Below are 15,250 nucleotides of genomic sequence, written 5' to 3' on the forward strand. Positions count from 1 at the left end.
ATAAAAATCTAAAGGCTTTATGTATTTGCTTACGTAATAGCTGTATCTTTTCTATAGACTTTACTGTAGAAAACTACAGTGCAGCCATTATACGTCAGCGTGGCCGTACACGTGCCAGCACATATGCCTGACCGCTATGTGAATATTTAAACGGTGTTTATGGAATGGCCAGCTCACATAGGTATGTGTGCTTATATTTATCTGGCAGGGTTGATGAAAGGATCACCTAATTTATTGAGACACTGAGTAGTGTTACAAGGAAGTTATTTAGCACCTGCAAAGCTGAGTATCTAATATGCCTGTGTAGGTATTTGTGTTAAGCTATTTGCTTTGATGGGAGAATGTGCCATTTTAAATTTACTGGAATATTTGCAGTATTTGAAGGGCAGTGTGGCACAAGTATTCAGGTAAAGATTAACACCATTGTGTACCAGAACAGTATTTTTCACAATGTCACCTTTAGATGGAAAATAATTTGAGGTACAGGAATCATTTATGGCCCTTATAAAGTGGCAGTTTCATTATTTTAAAGGATATAACATGCACTTTCATTACTTTTCCACTTACATTTTTTTATTCTGGAATAAAAATGAAAAGTTGTTGTTTACAGTGTTGCATATTTTGACAACTGCTCTTTACAAATTCTTTTTAAGTTATCCTAGAACCATTTTCTCAATATACACAGTTCAGCATAATCAAAATAATTTCACAAACTATTTCACAGAAAGGAAGAGACAAGGGGAGAGAGAGAGAAATAACCTAGGAAACAAGTATGCCAGCGTACAAAAATAGATTAGAACATTTGGAGATTGTAGGTATGAAAATGTAGTCTCAGTAACGGAGAATTTGAACTAGCAGATTATCTGAAGAGGTAATGCTTACCGGAGAAGAAGCCAGATAGATGCAGAGATCTATTTCTAACACCTTTAATTTCTAGACAAATTTATAAGAGAGAGGGAGAAATAGTCTCCAAGTTTCTGAAATGTTCTCATCTGTGGGTGGAGACAGTAAGCAGAGCAGGCAGATCGCCAAGATTTTGTCTCGATTTCTCCCCCTCTCGTGCACAGCAGGCTGTGCATTGCATGCTCAGAGCCAGAGATCATTACCAGCTCCCCAGGAAGGGCAAGCAGTATGTGCATAGCTGTCCTCCTCCAGCTGATCTAACAGAAGGACAGCTTTAAATTGCTGTTAGGGCTCTATAAAGTCTCTGCTCATGAAGCCTGCCTGATCCATCGCCTCTGTCCCTAAATAGCTTCTCCTATTTGAAACACCCAGCTAGTTGTCACAAAGCCACAAGTAGAATAAATCAAGACTGTGAGGGTCAAGTGGAGATTCAAACCTCACTTGAAGAGAATTGGAAAAATGGAATCTATATGCAATCTGGACAGCATGGAAGTATGAACAGAAAGCGCCCGTCATAAAGCATCCAAACAACTACTAAGGCTACAGCAAATACCACAAGGAATTCAGAACGTTATAGATCCTCTATGGGTCATGAGTCTGTGCCATTTTCAGGAAAAAGGATTTAAATAAAAATGCTTCTACGGTGTCCAACCCTGAAACTGAAGCACATGCTCTGTCCCGTCAAGACCGTGTTCTCCAGGAACACAAAGGAGTCTGTGAAGCACGTAGGAGCCATTGGAGCAAAATATGGCTAAAACATTTATGTGTTATTGCTCTGAGAAGTTTTCTTAGAAATATAAGTTACTGTGGGTCTGCTGAGCAAGCTCTTCTTCCTAATCCACACCACCTGTGTAGATTCATGGATAATTTGGTTCTGACCTAGTTAAAAGTACAAAACAATTTTTCCTATTTGCTTATTCAAAATATCCTGACATCTACTTCCAGCAAAGCCTGCAAAAAACTTTTTTGTGCGCTGCACTTTGTTCCTCCAGGAAGAACATTTAGTGACGTGCCCTACAGCTCACAGGCCAAATGCAGTAGATGGCTGCACTGCCGTTCAAAGAAGAGACTTGACTTGGGCTTTAAAAAAAGGTATATTATTTTTGATTCAAAGGATCAACAGCTACAGTGTGCCTGACTTGGCACAGCTCTGTCATGCTGAGGACAGAGAGTGTGGCATAGGCACCAGAGCTCCAAATAAGTCTGGTCTTTATATCCATTCCTCAGAGTACAAGGATTTTTAAATCCAATGCCACACCTGCTGAAAACCGACCTTAAAAAAACGTGATTGCACAGCCTCATTCCTTTGTATCGGCCAATAGAGGTGAGCTGGCGTACAGCAGCGTGCCTGAACCTTTCCAGGGAGGTTCTGAATTCCTTAAGTCTGCTGCTCAGAAAAAACCAGATTGCAGCCTCTGCCTTCCTCACACTGTTACAATCCTGTTCTGCTTCTTGGACTGAAGGTCAGAGATAGGGTTTTCCTTTGGCGTATTCATCAGTGCTTCTGCAAAGTTTCAGCTCTTTCTTTCATTCATTAGTCAACACCGACCATATATGTTATACAAATACACACACATATATAAAGATCCTCCAGAAAAATGTAGCATAGAATCATATTTGACAAAGCTGACATCATACATTGTGCTGTGAATAATGAGATTTAAAATATCCTGTGCTATTGAGGTACAGTGAAACCTGTTCATTAGCTTGCACTAGCACCTCCCGTCATTTTCTTTATCCTCTTTAAATCATCGCCAATATGTACAAAATGATTTTGTTCTACTTAAAGACCAGCTTTGAGGAGGTGACTGATTTCTGCTGATCCTGGAGGTGGTTTCACAGGTTTCATTGTACTTGAAACTTCACAGCTTCCACTGAAGTATTTGATGCATGTATGTATCGGTTTAGCAGAGTACAAAAGTAGAATAATTTTCATTCTTGCCTCATATTGTTGACAGAGTATGGTGTCCTCTACCAAAACTGTTTCTTTTTGCTTGACAACTTATCGAAGACTGTTTTCTAAAACTTAACCACCAACCTTAATAAAGTATTATTTTTAAATGTCATCAGGGCTCCAATACTTGTTGCTAAATTTCTATTAGAAAAACTTATTTGCAAATTTCTTCCATAAAAATAAATTTTTTCAGTAGTTAAAGAAAAGGCATCTACATCACACTTGCTAGCATTGGTTAAAAAAAGGAAAAAGCTCACCTTGCATCTTTCAGTCAACCATGACCTGGAATTTGCCATGTGAAATTACAAGCAATGGTCCCATCTTAACACTCATGCTGGTCAAAGCTGTGAAAATTTCACTTCAGGTCAGGGGAGTTATGCCAATAGAGAAGTCATGAAAAGACTGGATTGGGCCCTAAGATAACACTGATCCCTGCACACCAAACCAGGACAGATTAAGGACTGAAGGAGACTTCTGCAGCGCCTGCATCTTCTGTAGCACCCATCAATAAACCCACCTAAAAAATGGCAGAACTTCCTCTGACTTTAAGGGGAGAATTGTCATCAGGTACTATTATATTAGACTAGAAAGTACATAGATTAAAAAGGGTGCGCCTCCTCACTAACATGCGGAAACTAGACAAACTACTTTCTGTCAAAGACATCCTCAGCTCTTGGACCTGGGAAGCTCTCTTATTCCATCGTCATCATCCTCAGAGCAAAGCAAGCTTAGTGCACTTGTTACAGGATGGATCCATGATGTTGTCTGTGTTACATGGCTAAAAAGAAACAAGAAGGAAAAAAACAGGTTTACCAATCTCAAAACAAGACCAGATGGAGTCTGGAGTTGTAATGATCATTACAACTCCTTCAAATACAGAATTCTCTTTTTCTTGCTAACTATGAGATTTTTACAAACAAAATGTGGAGTCTTCTGGGTGCTAGAACCTGGACTGAAAGTCTCATTTCCCAATACGTTAGGATGCTTTTGTAAGACTCCTGATACAGACTGGTGACATTTCCTGTTAATTGAGCTGTAGACAATTAACCCAGCAACAGGGTACAGCCCAGACTAGCAAAGTCTTACAAAACTCCAACAAGTTAGTAAGGTATTAACATTGCCATCATACCAGTTAAAGCCTGAGGCATAGTGGACAAGAGGAAGTTGACCAAATGTGGAATCACATCATAGAAATATGCTCAGTTTGTTAGAACATGAACTAATATTCTAGCATCATTAAGTCACTCCTCTTCTTGCAGAAAAAGGTCGACGAATAAATCCAAAAACTAATGTTCTTTACACGTCCTCTAGACCAAATTCTGGACGTGCTTCCACAGCCTTTACACATGTAATAAAAGGGAGTCAGTACTACTTTTTAAGGCTTAAACCCTACATTTGACACGCAGTCTAAGCGGCTTTATGGTTTTTGGTAAGCTTCTATATGAATGGAAAGAACCTGATCAAGGCTTGGTAAGGACAGATAAGTGGAATAGGCTTACTGTTTGTGGGTGAGAACGCTGTACACCTTATGATTGGTAGTATGCATGCTAACCATACTGTGTGTGGGCAAGACACAGCCTCTTCTCCCTTCTGGAATAATGTGTTCTTGGTAAAGGAAATAGCTTCTTTTCACTTAAAAAAATCTTGCTAATAAATTCACAGTTTTTATAGTCAAGTCAGTGCAAAGATGAATTTTGTAATATAAGTTCATTACAAGAACTAGCTGAAAAATATTGTACTTATAATATACGCCACAAAAGACAAACAGCTCTTCTCACAACTTCTGACATACAGCGTACCTAAAGCCCATGCCTATACTCACCTTTCAGATGCATGGGTTTAATTAAATATGACATGCCATGATGGAACTACTCCAGATCTACTTTTTCAAGTGAAAACGGATTTTGTCTTTCTGTCTTCAGGAATACTCTCTTGAATATCCGATTATGGAAACTGATACGTTAAAGTAGGAATTTGAGTCAATGTTCCACTACACTGAGTTATGGGTATGGGGATCACTATTTCACTCAACACGATCGTGCTATTATCTTATCTTGTATTCACGCCTTTCATTTGAGTATATTGAGCTCAGAATAAGTTGGATATGATGAGGACAACAACACTGTTCACCAAGAGGTGCGTACAATGCTAACGTAAATCACATCTTGAGCTGCATTAGTAGATTAACCTATCTCTGAACCGGTAATCCGTGAATTTAGCCACTACTTCAATTGAAGCAACGCCTGAGTAAGAACCAAGCAAGAAAAACAAAATGTGGAAGATAAAGGCCATATCCTTAGTTCTTACCCTTAAAAAAAAAAAAAACAAAAACAACCCCAAACACAAACCCAAAAGCTCCAGTTATGTGTAAAAGCAATTCATAAGTGCTTTTTTGGTCAGAGCAGCACTGGATGGACTCCATTCCTTCATGAGTATATTACAAAAATGTGCATCACCTTACTGGAGCTGTAGAGATCAGTTTCACAGAAGTTAAAGTGTAACTGAATAACATGTAGCTACAGAAAATAACAATGCAGCAGATACTAACCATTCTCAAGTACAGTAATCATTTCATTCTAAGAAAGTGAATGTACCATTTTTACTAGGAATGAGAGCAACTTTCCAAAAGTTTCCAATGTTTACCTTTAGCAAGTCAGAAGATAGCCAACATGAAGACTATTAGAGAGTCCTGTTACAATGTTTTATGAGAGATTTGTGAATAAAATCTGTCTAATCAAGAACATCGATTCCATTATTCCACAACACAGGGAAACATATGTATTCATATTTATATTATGAATATATTTATATTTGTAAATATACTTAGGAAAACATCTTTGCTGTATTTTTTGCAATGTTTTCTATAATGTCAGGAAATGCCATGGGTTTGGTGGTTTTGGTTTTTTTTTCCAATTAAAAAATTTAGTCAATATGGCTTAATGCTGAAGATAGCACTCTAAATTAAAGTCCCAGCATGTGATTTCATTTATCTGCATAATGACACAGAACTCCTTCCAATACCTGCAGAATCATGGGAGCTGAATGAACTGGATTCCACCCATTCCAGCTCTGCCAATGCAAGATTTATTGCCTGCAGTACTATTTTAAGAGTTTATATTGCCTGGTTTTATCAAGCCATTTCTCAGCAATCCATTACTGAATTTAAATAAGAACAAAATTAATTTTAAATTTTATTTTTTCCCATTTGACTTCCCCATGTAGCGTGCCTTGACCTGCTGCGTACCTACATCCTTAGCTCTTATCTTCTCATGAGCATGCAGTATCAATCCTGTGAAATGGGAGAAACTGCACAGGAGTAGAAGAGTTATGTGGAAAAGCATTCACGGGTCTTTGATGTAACCAACTAAAAAATTATTTGTTAAGTGTTTATTCTTCAGAAGATTTTCCTCCTACATACTTTAGGACCAGGAGGCAAATGATAGCATGCCCAACTTTCTGCTAACCACTGTAAGAACTTGATTTTGTCCTCATACAAATTAAATGCAGAAATTCTGCAGATCTTTAACAGTGCAGAATTGTGGCATTGAAATCAGGAATACAATTTTCTATATTCAATGGCATAACATTGTTCAATCACTGGTAAGAAAGGAGAGAACTAGTTTTTATCCATTGTCAAAATATATGGGGCCAAATTTTGTTCTAATGTCAATCTGCTGTAAATGCTTCTGATTTGAACTCAGTTCTCTTAAACTTGCACTAGACTTTATCCCATGAACGTTTCTACTAGGACGGTTTGTATTAAAACCTTTACCAAAATCCTTACAAGGAGGAGAACTCTCATAAATAAAGTCCAGATACCATGTCTCACATTGTAGACAGACACACACAATACGCACAGACTATTTAGGTACAGAATAAATGTATAACACCCCCTCCTCCCCGCTATTTATTTTTAGCTCTCCAAAAGTGCTGTGGCTAAAGAGCTTTGACATAATCAGTCCGAAGAGATAATCCCAGATTTACTGGTTTGCAGAACATTCTTGTATTAGAAATACATTCTCTCTGATTTGTGTCTTAGGGACAGCAATAAAAGTGAGAGGGAATTAAAATCTACCTCTAGGTTTTACTTAATTGATGAAACTGTTTTGAATATTAAAGGAATATTTGGAAAGCCAGCATTACAAATTCTAAATGTAAAACGTTTTCTATTCGAAATGTTCCTGTTCAAAAGATTAATTTCACATTTTCAGAGCAATTAACAATATTTAAAGATTTTTAGGTTTTCAGACAAGTCATTGCTGTCAGAGGGTAGCCAAATTTATTGTTAGAAAACAGAAACATTTGATCTGGAAATATGTCAGTAGCTTATTCTGTCCTTTTAACATTAGTAAATTGCAGGAAAAATTTCAGAGTTTGGAAAAACAAAACATGAGAACACAGGGATTTTTTTGGCAGAGAAATGGTAGAGAATTATTTAAAATACCATTATAATTACGGTCCTTATGGCTCTTACTTCTTCGCATGGAAAATGATTTCTTTTAAAATGAGAACTTCAGACAATCTTCCCTTTTAAGAAAAGAATAATTAAAGGAAAATTTCAAAGAAAAACTAATGGAAAAAATGTCTGCCCTTTGTTAGATTTTGAGCATTATCAAGACATGCTTTTCACCTTAAACTGTATTCTCCAACTAGGGCCAAGCTCTGGAGCCTAACAGGGAATCATGAAGAGTCTGACAGAGAACACAACTGCTGCAGGGCACTGTGCAGGATGCTGAGCTACAAAGCAGTCATGCAGTATTCTTGGATTTTTTTTTTTTTCCCCTTTTGACATAGGACGACATTCATAATGCCTGGTTGAATTTTACCAGTGCACCAGGGTTATTTAGCTTTAAAAGGAACAATCTTGTGCAAGACCCATGTGTTTGAGCTCTGTTCAGGAGACAATATGCAGCCTTAAACAACTGATCAGTCGAACTCTCATAATGAATAGGGACCATTACTCATTAGGGACCAAATAGGATTTAGCTGTATCTGAACTTGGAATCTGACTTGTATCTGGTTTCATATGAATCCTGTGCTTCCCTACCAAATTGAGCAGCACTGAATATGAAAATGAAAGCAGAACTCTGCTCATATGAAATAACACAAACCCCAAGGTAGCTATTTTCTTCCCTAAATGAACATACCCCATAATCCAAATCCATTTAGTACACAGTAGTAATTTTGCTAAACTTTTAATCTTTCTTGTCTTACTTTTTGATTTCCCAAACTTCACTAGCCCTTTAAAATGCAATAATGCTCGGCTAAAGAGTACTGATGCTTGATGCAGCTTCTACCGATCTGTACACAACTGAAAATTTTTGCAAAGCCATTGTCGCAGTGTAGTACTGCTGATAACCGTAAGGCTGAGACGTAGGAAACTGCACGCTCTGAAAGCTTTACCCTTTAGTTCTTTCACTGTTGTTATTGAAATAATCATTTAAAAATGTATCAAATAGCACTGCTAGATGTAGATGCAATGGGTTGGAAAGGGACATGCTCCATACTACCCAGAAATATATTCCATATTGTGCCTTTTCAGTTTTTAGACTTACACGCATACCCCAGTGGGAATTTCTGAAGTTACTGTGAAAGGAGTATATGCCATCTGCTACACAACTAGTAATACGGGAGACTGCGTTCCTTTGTAACACGCTAGTAGGCAGGCCCCCATGCAGTGGTGGTTGGGAGGCTAATGAGGGCCAGAGCAACAGGAAAATAAAGAACAATGCCACTGAAGAAAGATCCTGAAACTTAATACTTCATCTAGAGGTTATATCATCTTCTCTGCTTGCTCTTGCACAGGATCCGTCTGTGTAGCTCTTTTCTGGACTACGCACAGCTTTGCAAGATTTGTTTTAATTACTGCCTTTGTCTTTTGTTGCTCAGCCTTTCTGTTTCTGCTCCCCTTGCGCCTGGAACAGCCTTTTGCTTTGCAAGGATTCTCTTTCCTCTTTAAAATCCACTGTCCCAAATCTTGCGGCTTTGAGAAGGTACCTGGCTCTTTCATCTCTATTTCACTCATACTTCTCTAACTTGCTAATGCAAGTCCCTTGGGCCATGATCAATGTTCCTTATGCACCTTCTGCAACATTGCATACTAAAATATACCATCAAAAATAGATTCTGCACAAAAATGGAGTAGTCCTAGCTTGCTCCAGGCACCTGGAAGACCTTCATGTCTTGGTAGGGCGAGACAGAATTACCCTTCCTCATGCCAGCAGGTGGCAATGGAGTATCTAAAGGAGTATCAGGGAGCTGCTACTCCTCAAGGCAGACCCCAGGATCACGGTCATCGCAGACCTTTTAGTTACAGGCCAGCTCCCTCCCATGATTGGGGAGTTTAGGTAAATACTATATAGCAAGATTTGGTACACAGGATGGTCAAAATGCCAGAAGCGTGCTAATTCTGTTGCCCTCAAATCTCTACCTGATAGTGTTTCTAAATCACTTTACAATCAGATTGAATATAATGTGTCATTACTGGTGCTGCACCTGCCACGTTTTGTGAATGCATTCCTTTTTTCTTTAGGATTGCATGATTTTCGGGAGCAGAACTATTTCTCAGCTTTCAAGAGCCAGGGCTTTTAACACTTCGCTGTTGTCCCTTATGAATTTAAACTTGTTATTATTTTTTTGTTTCTTCAATGCCAATGCATATCATGAAATAAGCTGCTTGCAGACCCAGTCACGGTATCTGTCATGTTTGGTATCCCCTTTGAAAATGCCAGTGGTTGGAAAGCAGATGCTGTAAGGGGATACCAAGTCACGCAATGGAAAACTCTTGCTATTTTGAAGAGCAAATGCTGGGAGGATCTGCAAGGAATAACTTATTCTAAACTGTAACTAAAGGATTTTAATCTAGTAGATAAGCAATTAGAACAAAATAAAACAACTGGGTGACGTTGATGCAAGTATAATCAATCAATCCTGAGAGCATTTAGGGAAGACAGTTTCCAGACATGGAACCTACAGGCAGTTTGGGAAAGGTTTTTGTATTGTATTTATCAAAATCAGATTATTTGAAATTAAACATTCTTTTTTCTTTCTCCTTTTTTGTTATAACTGGTTTCAGATTGTACCCTCTTTCAAGACAACATTTCAAAAGGAACATACAACATCTAATAGTACCCCAGGAGTGCTGGGCAGGTCCTGGAAGATGGCAGGGACCTTAACTTCTACTGGCTGTAATAAGATCGAGAGCACTTGTCACCTCATGGAACCGTGTCCTAAGGCAACATAAATGTTTCTTGTATTTCCCTCAGGGATCGCAGATTTTGCCTGAGTATTAATTAAAGATTGAGGGATATAAAGTGAAACCCCAGAAGACAGTCTCGCTACTTATTCCTTGATTAAACCGATTAAACACTTGCCTACTATGAAAAATCTATGAGCAATTTCAGAAGGCAGTAATCACAAGGAAGAAGATTTATATAGCCAAATAATGTGCTATATCATTAAAAATTGTCAACAATAAACAAATGGCCCAATCTAAAATAAAAACGGTAGTAACAGAAGGATCTGAGCCAAGGCTGAATAAGCCCAAAGGTTTGAGTGACAGGATATGCAAACTTTTCACAGTTTTAAAGCACTACCTGAAATCCATCTCACCCCAGTATTAGCCAACTGCTATTACTCTAAAAGTGCTGTTTTAATATATGCAGTTACTCATAATCCTGTGTCTCTAAGTGAACATAATACAAACTCTGGTGCAGTTTATTTGCAAATGCATCAGAGCACGCTCAAGGCTTACGTTTAAACTACATGCATACTAAAATGAAATAAAGCTGGAGCGATGGCTTAGGCCCATGCTTCACATGAAGTGCGTACTGAAAAACCTTGCTGTGCATTTTTCTGCTTCTGACAGCTCTCCCCAAACCCAGGGAGATCTCAGGAGAACTGATGGTGTAGCACGGTGTACATAACATTCTACAAGTGCCAAATCCTGCCCTAACAAAGAAAAATTTACTAGGAGCCTGAACTGTCATATTTCCAGTCCTACTCATGGAAGTAATTAGACAGGTGAGAATCAGACCTTTGGTCACATCAGTGTAAGAGTAAAATTACCCAGCAGAGGTAACAAAAATCAGCACACTGATTTCAGTGGGATTTGTAGGTCTACGGCAAAAAAATAATTTCAGCTTCATGTATTTTCTCACAGAAGAAATTTTAACAGCTGCCCTATATGATAGGCCAGTACCTGGACAGAGTGTGCCATAGCTGTGGAAGCTGAAAGAATGTTTCTCCATTTTGGTTCTTGATATTAAAAAAACAACCAAGCTCTCAGGGAAAAAAAAAGATTGCCCAACCAAAAGCAGCTTAAGGTCTTAACATTCTTGTATTACAAGCTCATGTCATAAAATCCAATGCCCAGTTTCCTAGTTTTACATTTGAGATTATTTTCCTTATAGTCATGCAAAATGATTTCAGTGAAAATCAGAGAAACTGAATTCCCTACAACCCAAGTATCTGGCAAGAAACCATTTCTAAACCTTAGAAATTACTTGGAATTTTCATCTTATCCTAGCTATCTGTAAGTCTTCATGAATTTTTAGTTACAAATGTCTTACACTAAATCATTGCTGTGTCTTTTAATAAGAAGTCTTTCTTCATTCAACAGTGACTGTGGACAAAGAACAGCTAGGGGATACAATTTTCAGAAGAGGACTGTTACTTGTGGATATATTTATACCTAGTGAACAACTTGAGACACAGCAGAGTCATGTACTTCAGGCGGCAGGCATTAACACTTTGTGAAAATAAAAGTTCTCTGAGATGTCTCAAGTTGGTTATCCAAAAATCAAAAAGAAAAATGTCAGGATTACCCAAATTCATATGGTTACATCTGAAAGCGTTTGAACTGATGTTGAGCTGATGGATGCAGAGAGCTTTGGATTGTTACACATTAAAAAGCAGTAATAACAGTTAGCACTTGGTTAGTGCTGAGCCAGTTTTATTTAAATATTTGCAACTTCTTGTGACTGTTGTAACTATTCTTTCCTCTGTTTTCAGATAGGAGGACTGGAGGATGACAGGTAAGAGGAAACATTTTCAAAAGCAACCTCTATTTTCGAGTGACATGTAAAATAGGAAAGGTCCAATTTTAAGAGATGCAAAGTAATTGCATCTTTCTTTGAACTCAATGAAAATAGAGGGCACTCCATGCCTCAGAGTACCCATTCCTACTCACAAAACATCGAAGTTATTAAGATCGGGACACCTACAATGATGATTTGATAACTGATAATTTTGGTGTAACTAAATTCACTGAAACTTGAGTGGAACATACAGAAGTTTACTTCTAGATCAGCTATGTTCTGATTTGAATGTTACTGAACCTGACTTCTTCTAGGAAGGGCCAGTCCAACACACCTCAGTATGTTGGGGTTTGGGTCCCTCCTGACAAGCAGAGTACACTTATCAAAGGAACAGCTTTGTTTTTTCAATTTAGCATGCAGTAAGTAAAATCAACTGTGATTTATCTTCCTTTTATGATGCTACCTTTAGCTCTAGTGCTATAAAACATCCATGTTTATACTACAGAAGTTCTTCATCTATCACACATGCTTTGCTATTCTTAGTTCAGGCATAAAATCATAAACGGTTTCTGTGAATGCCCAGCTTTCAGTAAAATTAATGACGGCTCCTGCCCAAGCAAAACCAAACAAAATAGAATATTATAAAATATATAAGTAGGATGTGTTGGCTTTCAGAGCAGAAGCCTGATTTGTTAGGTATGATTTCAAAAGCTACCAGAACATGTCATGTGTGTTTTTTATTAATTTGTATTTTACAAGTATTGACTTTAGGCTCCTACTTAACTTGAACCAAATTCTATACCTTCCAATTAAGGCACCTTCATGCCTACGTTGTCACACTGAAGCATCCAAAGCTTCCATGTAAAACTTCTGATTTTTAGATAAACTGCTGAAAAATAACCCTAAATCAAATATTACTGTCTCCCCTTTGTTATAAGATAGAAAACATCACAGGCTCTAACATATCTAAGGAAAAGATCTCCAAAGTTTAAAATATTTGGGAACTTTTACTTGTCCTTCAGGAAAATTTAATTTAAGATAAATGTTCTTGAGGAAAATAACAGTTAATATGGAATAGTTGGAACCTAGTCCTATTAAAATGCTAGAAAAACAGTGTTTACAGGGGCAAAATTCACAGCTGGTCCTTACAAACTGTATACATATGCAAGGAGTGGGTGGGAGTGGGAGGGAGAATAGCAAGGCCCTACCTAATTTTAGGTGCCAGTCTCATGATACAGAGCTGCCATATGTTAAAGGTGAACGTAGTAGGAGGATGGAAGAGATTAACTATAGTGGGTTTTCTGGGGAAAAAAATTAGTGTCCCAGCTATAGTTTTTTTATACTGTTCCTGTGTGATTCTAAAGCACCAGTGTATAATCATTAACTAATTAGCATATATGGTACTTCATTGTGAGAGCAGTTATGCACAGACTCTTTCTCCTACTTAAAAACCAAACCCAGAAATTACTAATTCACAAAATCTGTTCAATGACAGAATACACTTTCTGTTTGCACTGCTGCAAAATTAATTAATATTGAACTTTTTTACCTTATTATGTGGGGTCTCTTCAATACACTGGCCCTCCAAGTTCAAGACCGACAATGGAAAAAGTGGAGAGGATCCAGTGGAGGGTCACCAAGATGATTAGAGGGTTGGAGAACTTGGCATATGAAGAAATGTTGAAGGAATTGGGTTTGTTCAGCCTAGAAAAGAGAAAGCTTGGGGGGTGGAGGGTGGGTCTCTAATCAAAGTGTTCCAATACCTAAAAGGTAGTTATGAAGAAAATGGAGGCACTTTTCCCACAAAGATGTATTGCTTTTTGTCTGTTGCCATGGGCACAAGTTGCTTCAGGGGAAAATCTGTCCAGACTAAGAAAATATTCTTCACTGTGAGAACAACTAAACATTGGAATAGGGTGCCCAGAGAGGTGGTGGAATCTCCCTCATTGGAAATATTCAAGACTTGGTTTGACAGGGCTCTGGATAACTTACTCTTCAACAGATGGTTAAATGAGATGACCTCCAGACATCCCTTCCAATCTAGACTTTTCTATGATTTTATTTTATGATTTTGGAACTGCAACAGACTGCTGAAAACCCTATTAGGGTACATTCAGTTGTCACTTTGAGCAAATGAGGTCAGCATCTCAATTCTTCTTAACCAAACTGCCTGATATAAACAGTGATAGAAATACCAGACGTAAATTGGCGACGAAACAGGCACCAGTATCGTGTTTCCATTACACATTAATTGATGGGGCATGAAGCTGGTGCTATGTACGTATGACTGATTGTATTGTTACCCGCAAAATAAAGTAGTGCTTGCCCTCTCCATTGCTTTAAAGTACACCAGGTTATCTTCAAACATACCTGGGGCCAAATTCAACCTTTACTCTCCAGGAGAAGGGAAGCACAGTTATACTAGCAATGAAGCTCATCCCTACCTTTTAGTCTACTGGTGTAATTTTTGTCCTTCTGATAACTGTTAATTTATATCATATTAGTAGGACACTTGAACTTGCTTTTTTTCCAATGCATACCGAGATATAACTCAGAGAGGTTTACGTTAGTGTTTGCTATTTCATTGTAAACCTATACACATGACCTTAACGCCTAGCACAGAATCGTGTGAGCTTACGACACACCAGCGGTCTAAAAGGTAGTTTTCTCAAACTTGCCAGCACGTTGTGACTGATCTTAGCAACCTGGTTGATTGAAAATAATTTACTGAGAAACTGAAATGATTTCCTGAATAAAAGACGTGATTTCAAAAATTGTCTTAAGGTGAGGATTCATGGACAAGATACAGCTTTCCCTGGTAGGTATAGAGAGCTGTTCAGCCCCTTAGGAATATAGCCATGTAAATGTTTTATTCATGTCAGTTATTCACATAAGTGGGTTTCACTTTAGTGTGTAACACAAGCCAGCTGGTTTGCTTCTTTTAAACTCTGATTTCTCATGCACTTCATATTGCTACACCCCCTTCAGAGATATTTATGGAAATTTCACAGCAAGCTGTCTCAAGCTTATGCGCTATTAAGATTCCATTCTGGGGTGTTTACTGCATTAGATTTATAACATATAGATTTATGGACTCAGCTACTTGATGGCCCAATAAAGCATGTTGGAACTGAAGGCAACTACTAATTAAAATAATATTTGATTGTCCTTAGCATATTGTAAAACTGCTGTGGATTTAAACAGAGCCACTGCAGCTTCTATATAGCCTCACAGCCTAACTGCGCAATAGGAAAACTTACAATTCACATACAAGATCAGTTTAACTATGGCTACACTTCGGGAATTATAACATGTTTTTCTAGCTGTTTGTACACGTGGAAGTGGGCTAGCGTTT

At 38.0% G+C, this 15,250-nt stretch overlaps 1 protein-coding gene across 10 annotated transcripts in view; it reads right to left on the reverse strand.

Annotated features, from left to right (window-relative positions):
• Window positions 1-564: 564 nt before the first annotated feature.
• STXBP4 (syntaxin binding protein 4) overlaps window positions 565-15,250 on the reverse strand; it is a 76,287-nt gene continuing 61,601 nt past the window's right edge. For all 10 annotated transcript variants that reach the window (XR_012652680.1, XM_075044400.1, XM_075044398.1 and 7 more), the window contains one exon: window positions 565-3,635. Coding sequence is in view for 9 of the 10 variants with exons in the window: in XM_075044400.1 (XP_074900501.1) it covers window positions 3,524-3,635 (112 nt within the window). In the remaining variant the exon portion in view is untranslated. The remainder of the gene's footprint in view (window positions 3,636-15,250) is intronic.

The sequence above is a fragment of the Buteo buteo genome, chromosome 13 (assembly GCF_964188355.1).
Source record: "Buteo buteo chromosome 13, bButBut1.hap1.1, whole genome shotgun sequence".
NCBI lineage: Eukaryota > Metazoa > Chordata > Aves > Accipitriformes > Accipitridae > Buteo > Buteo buteo.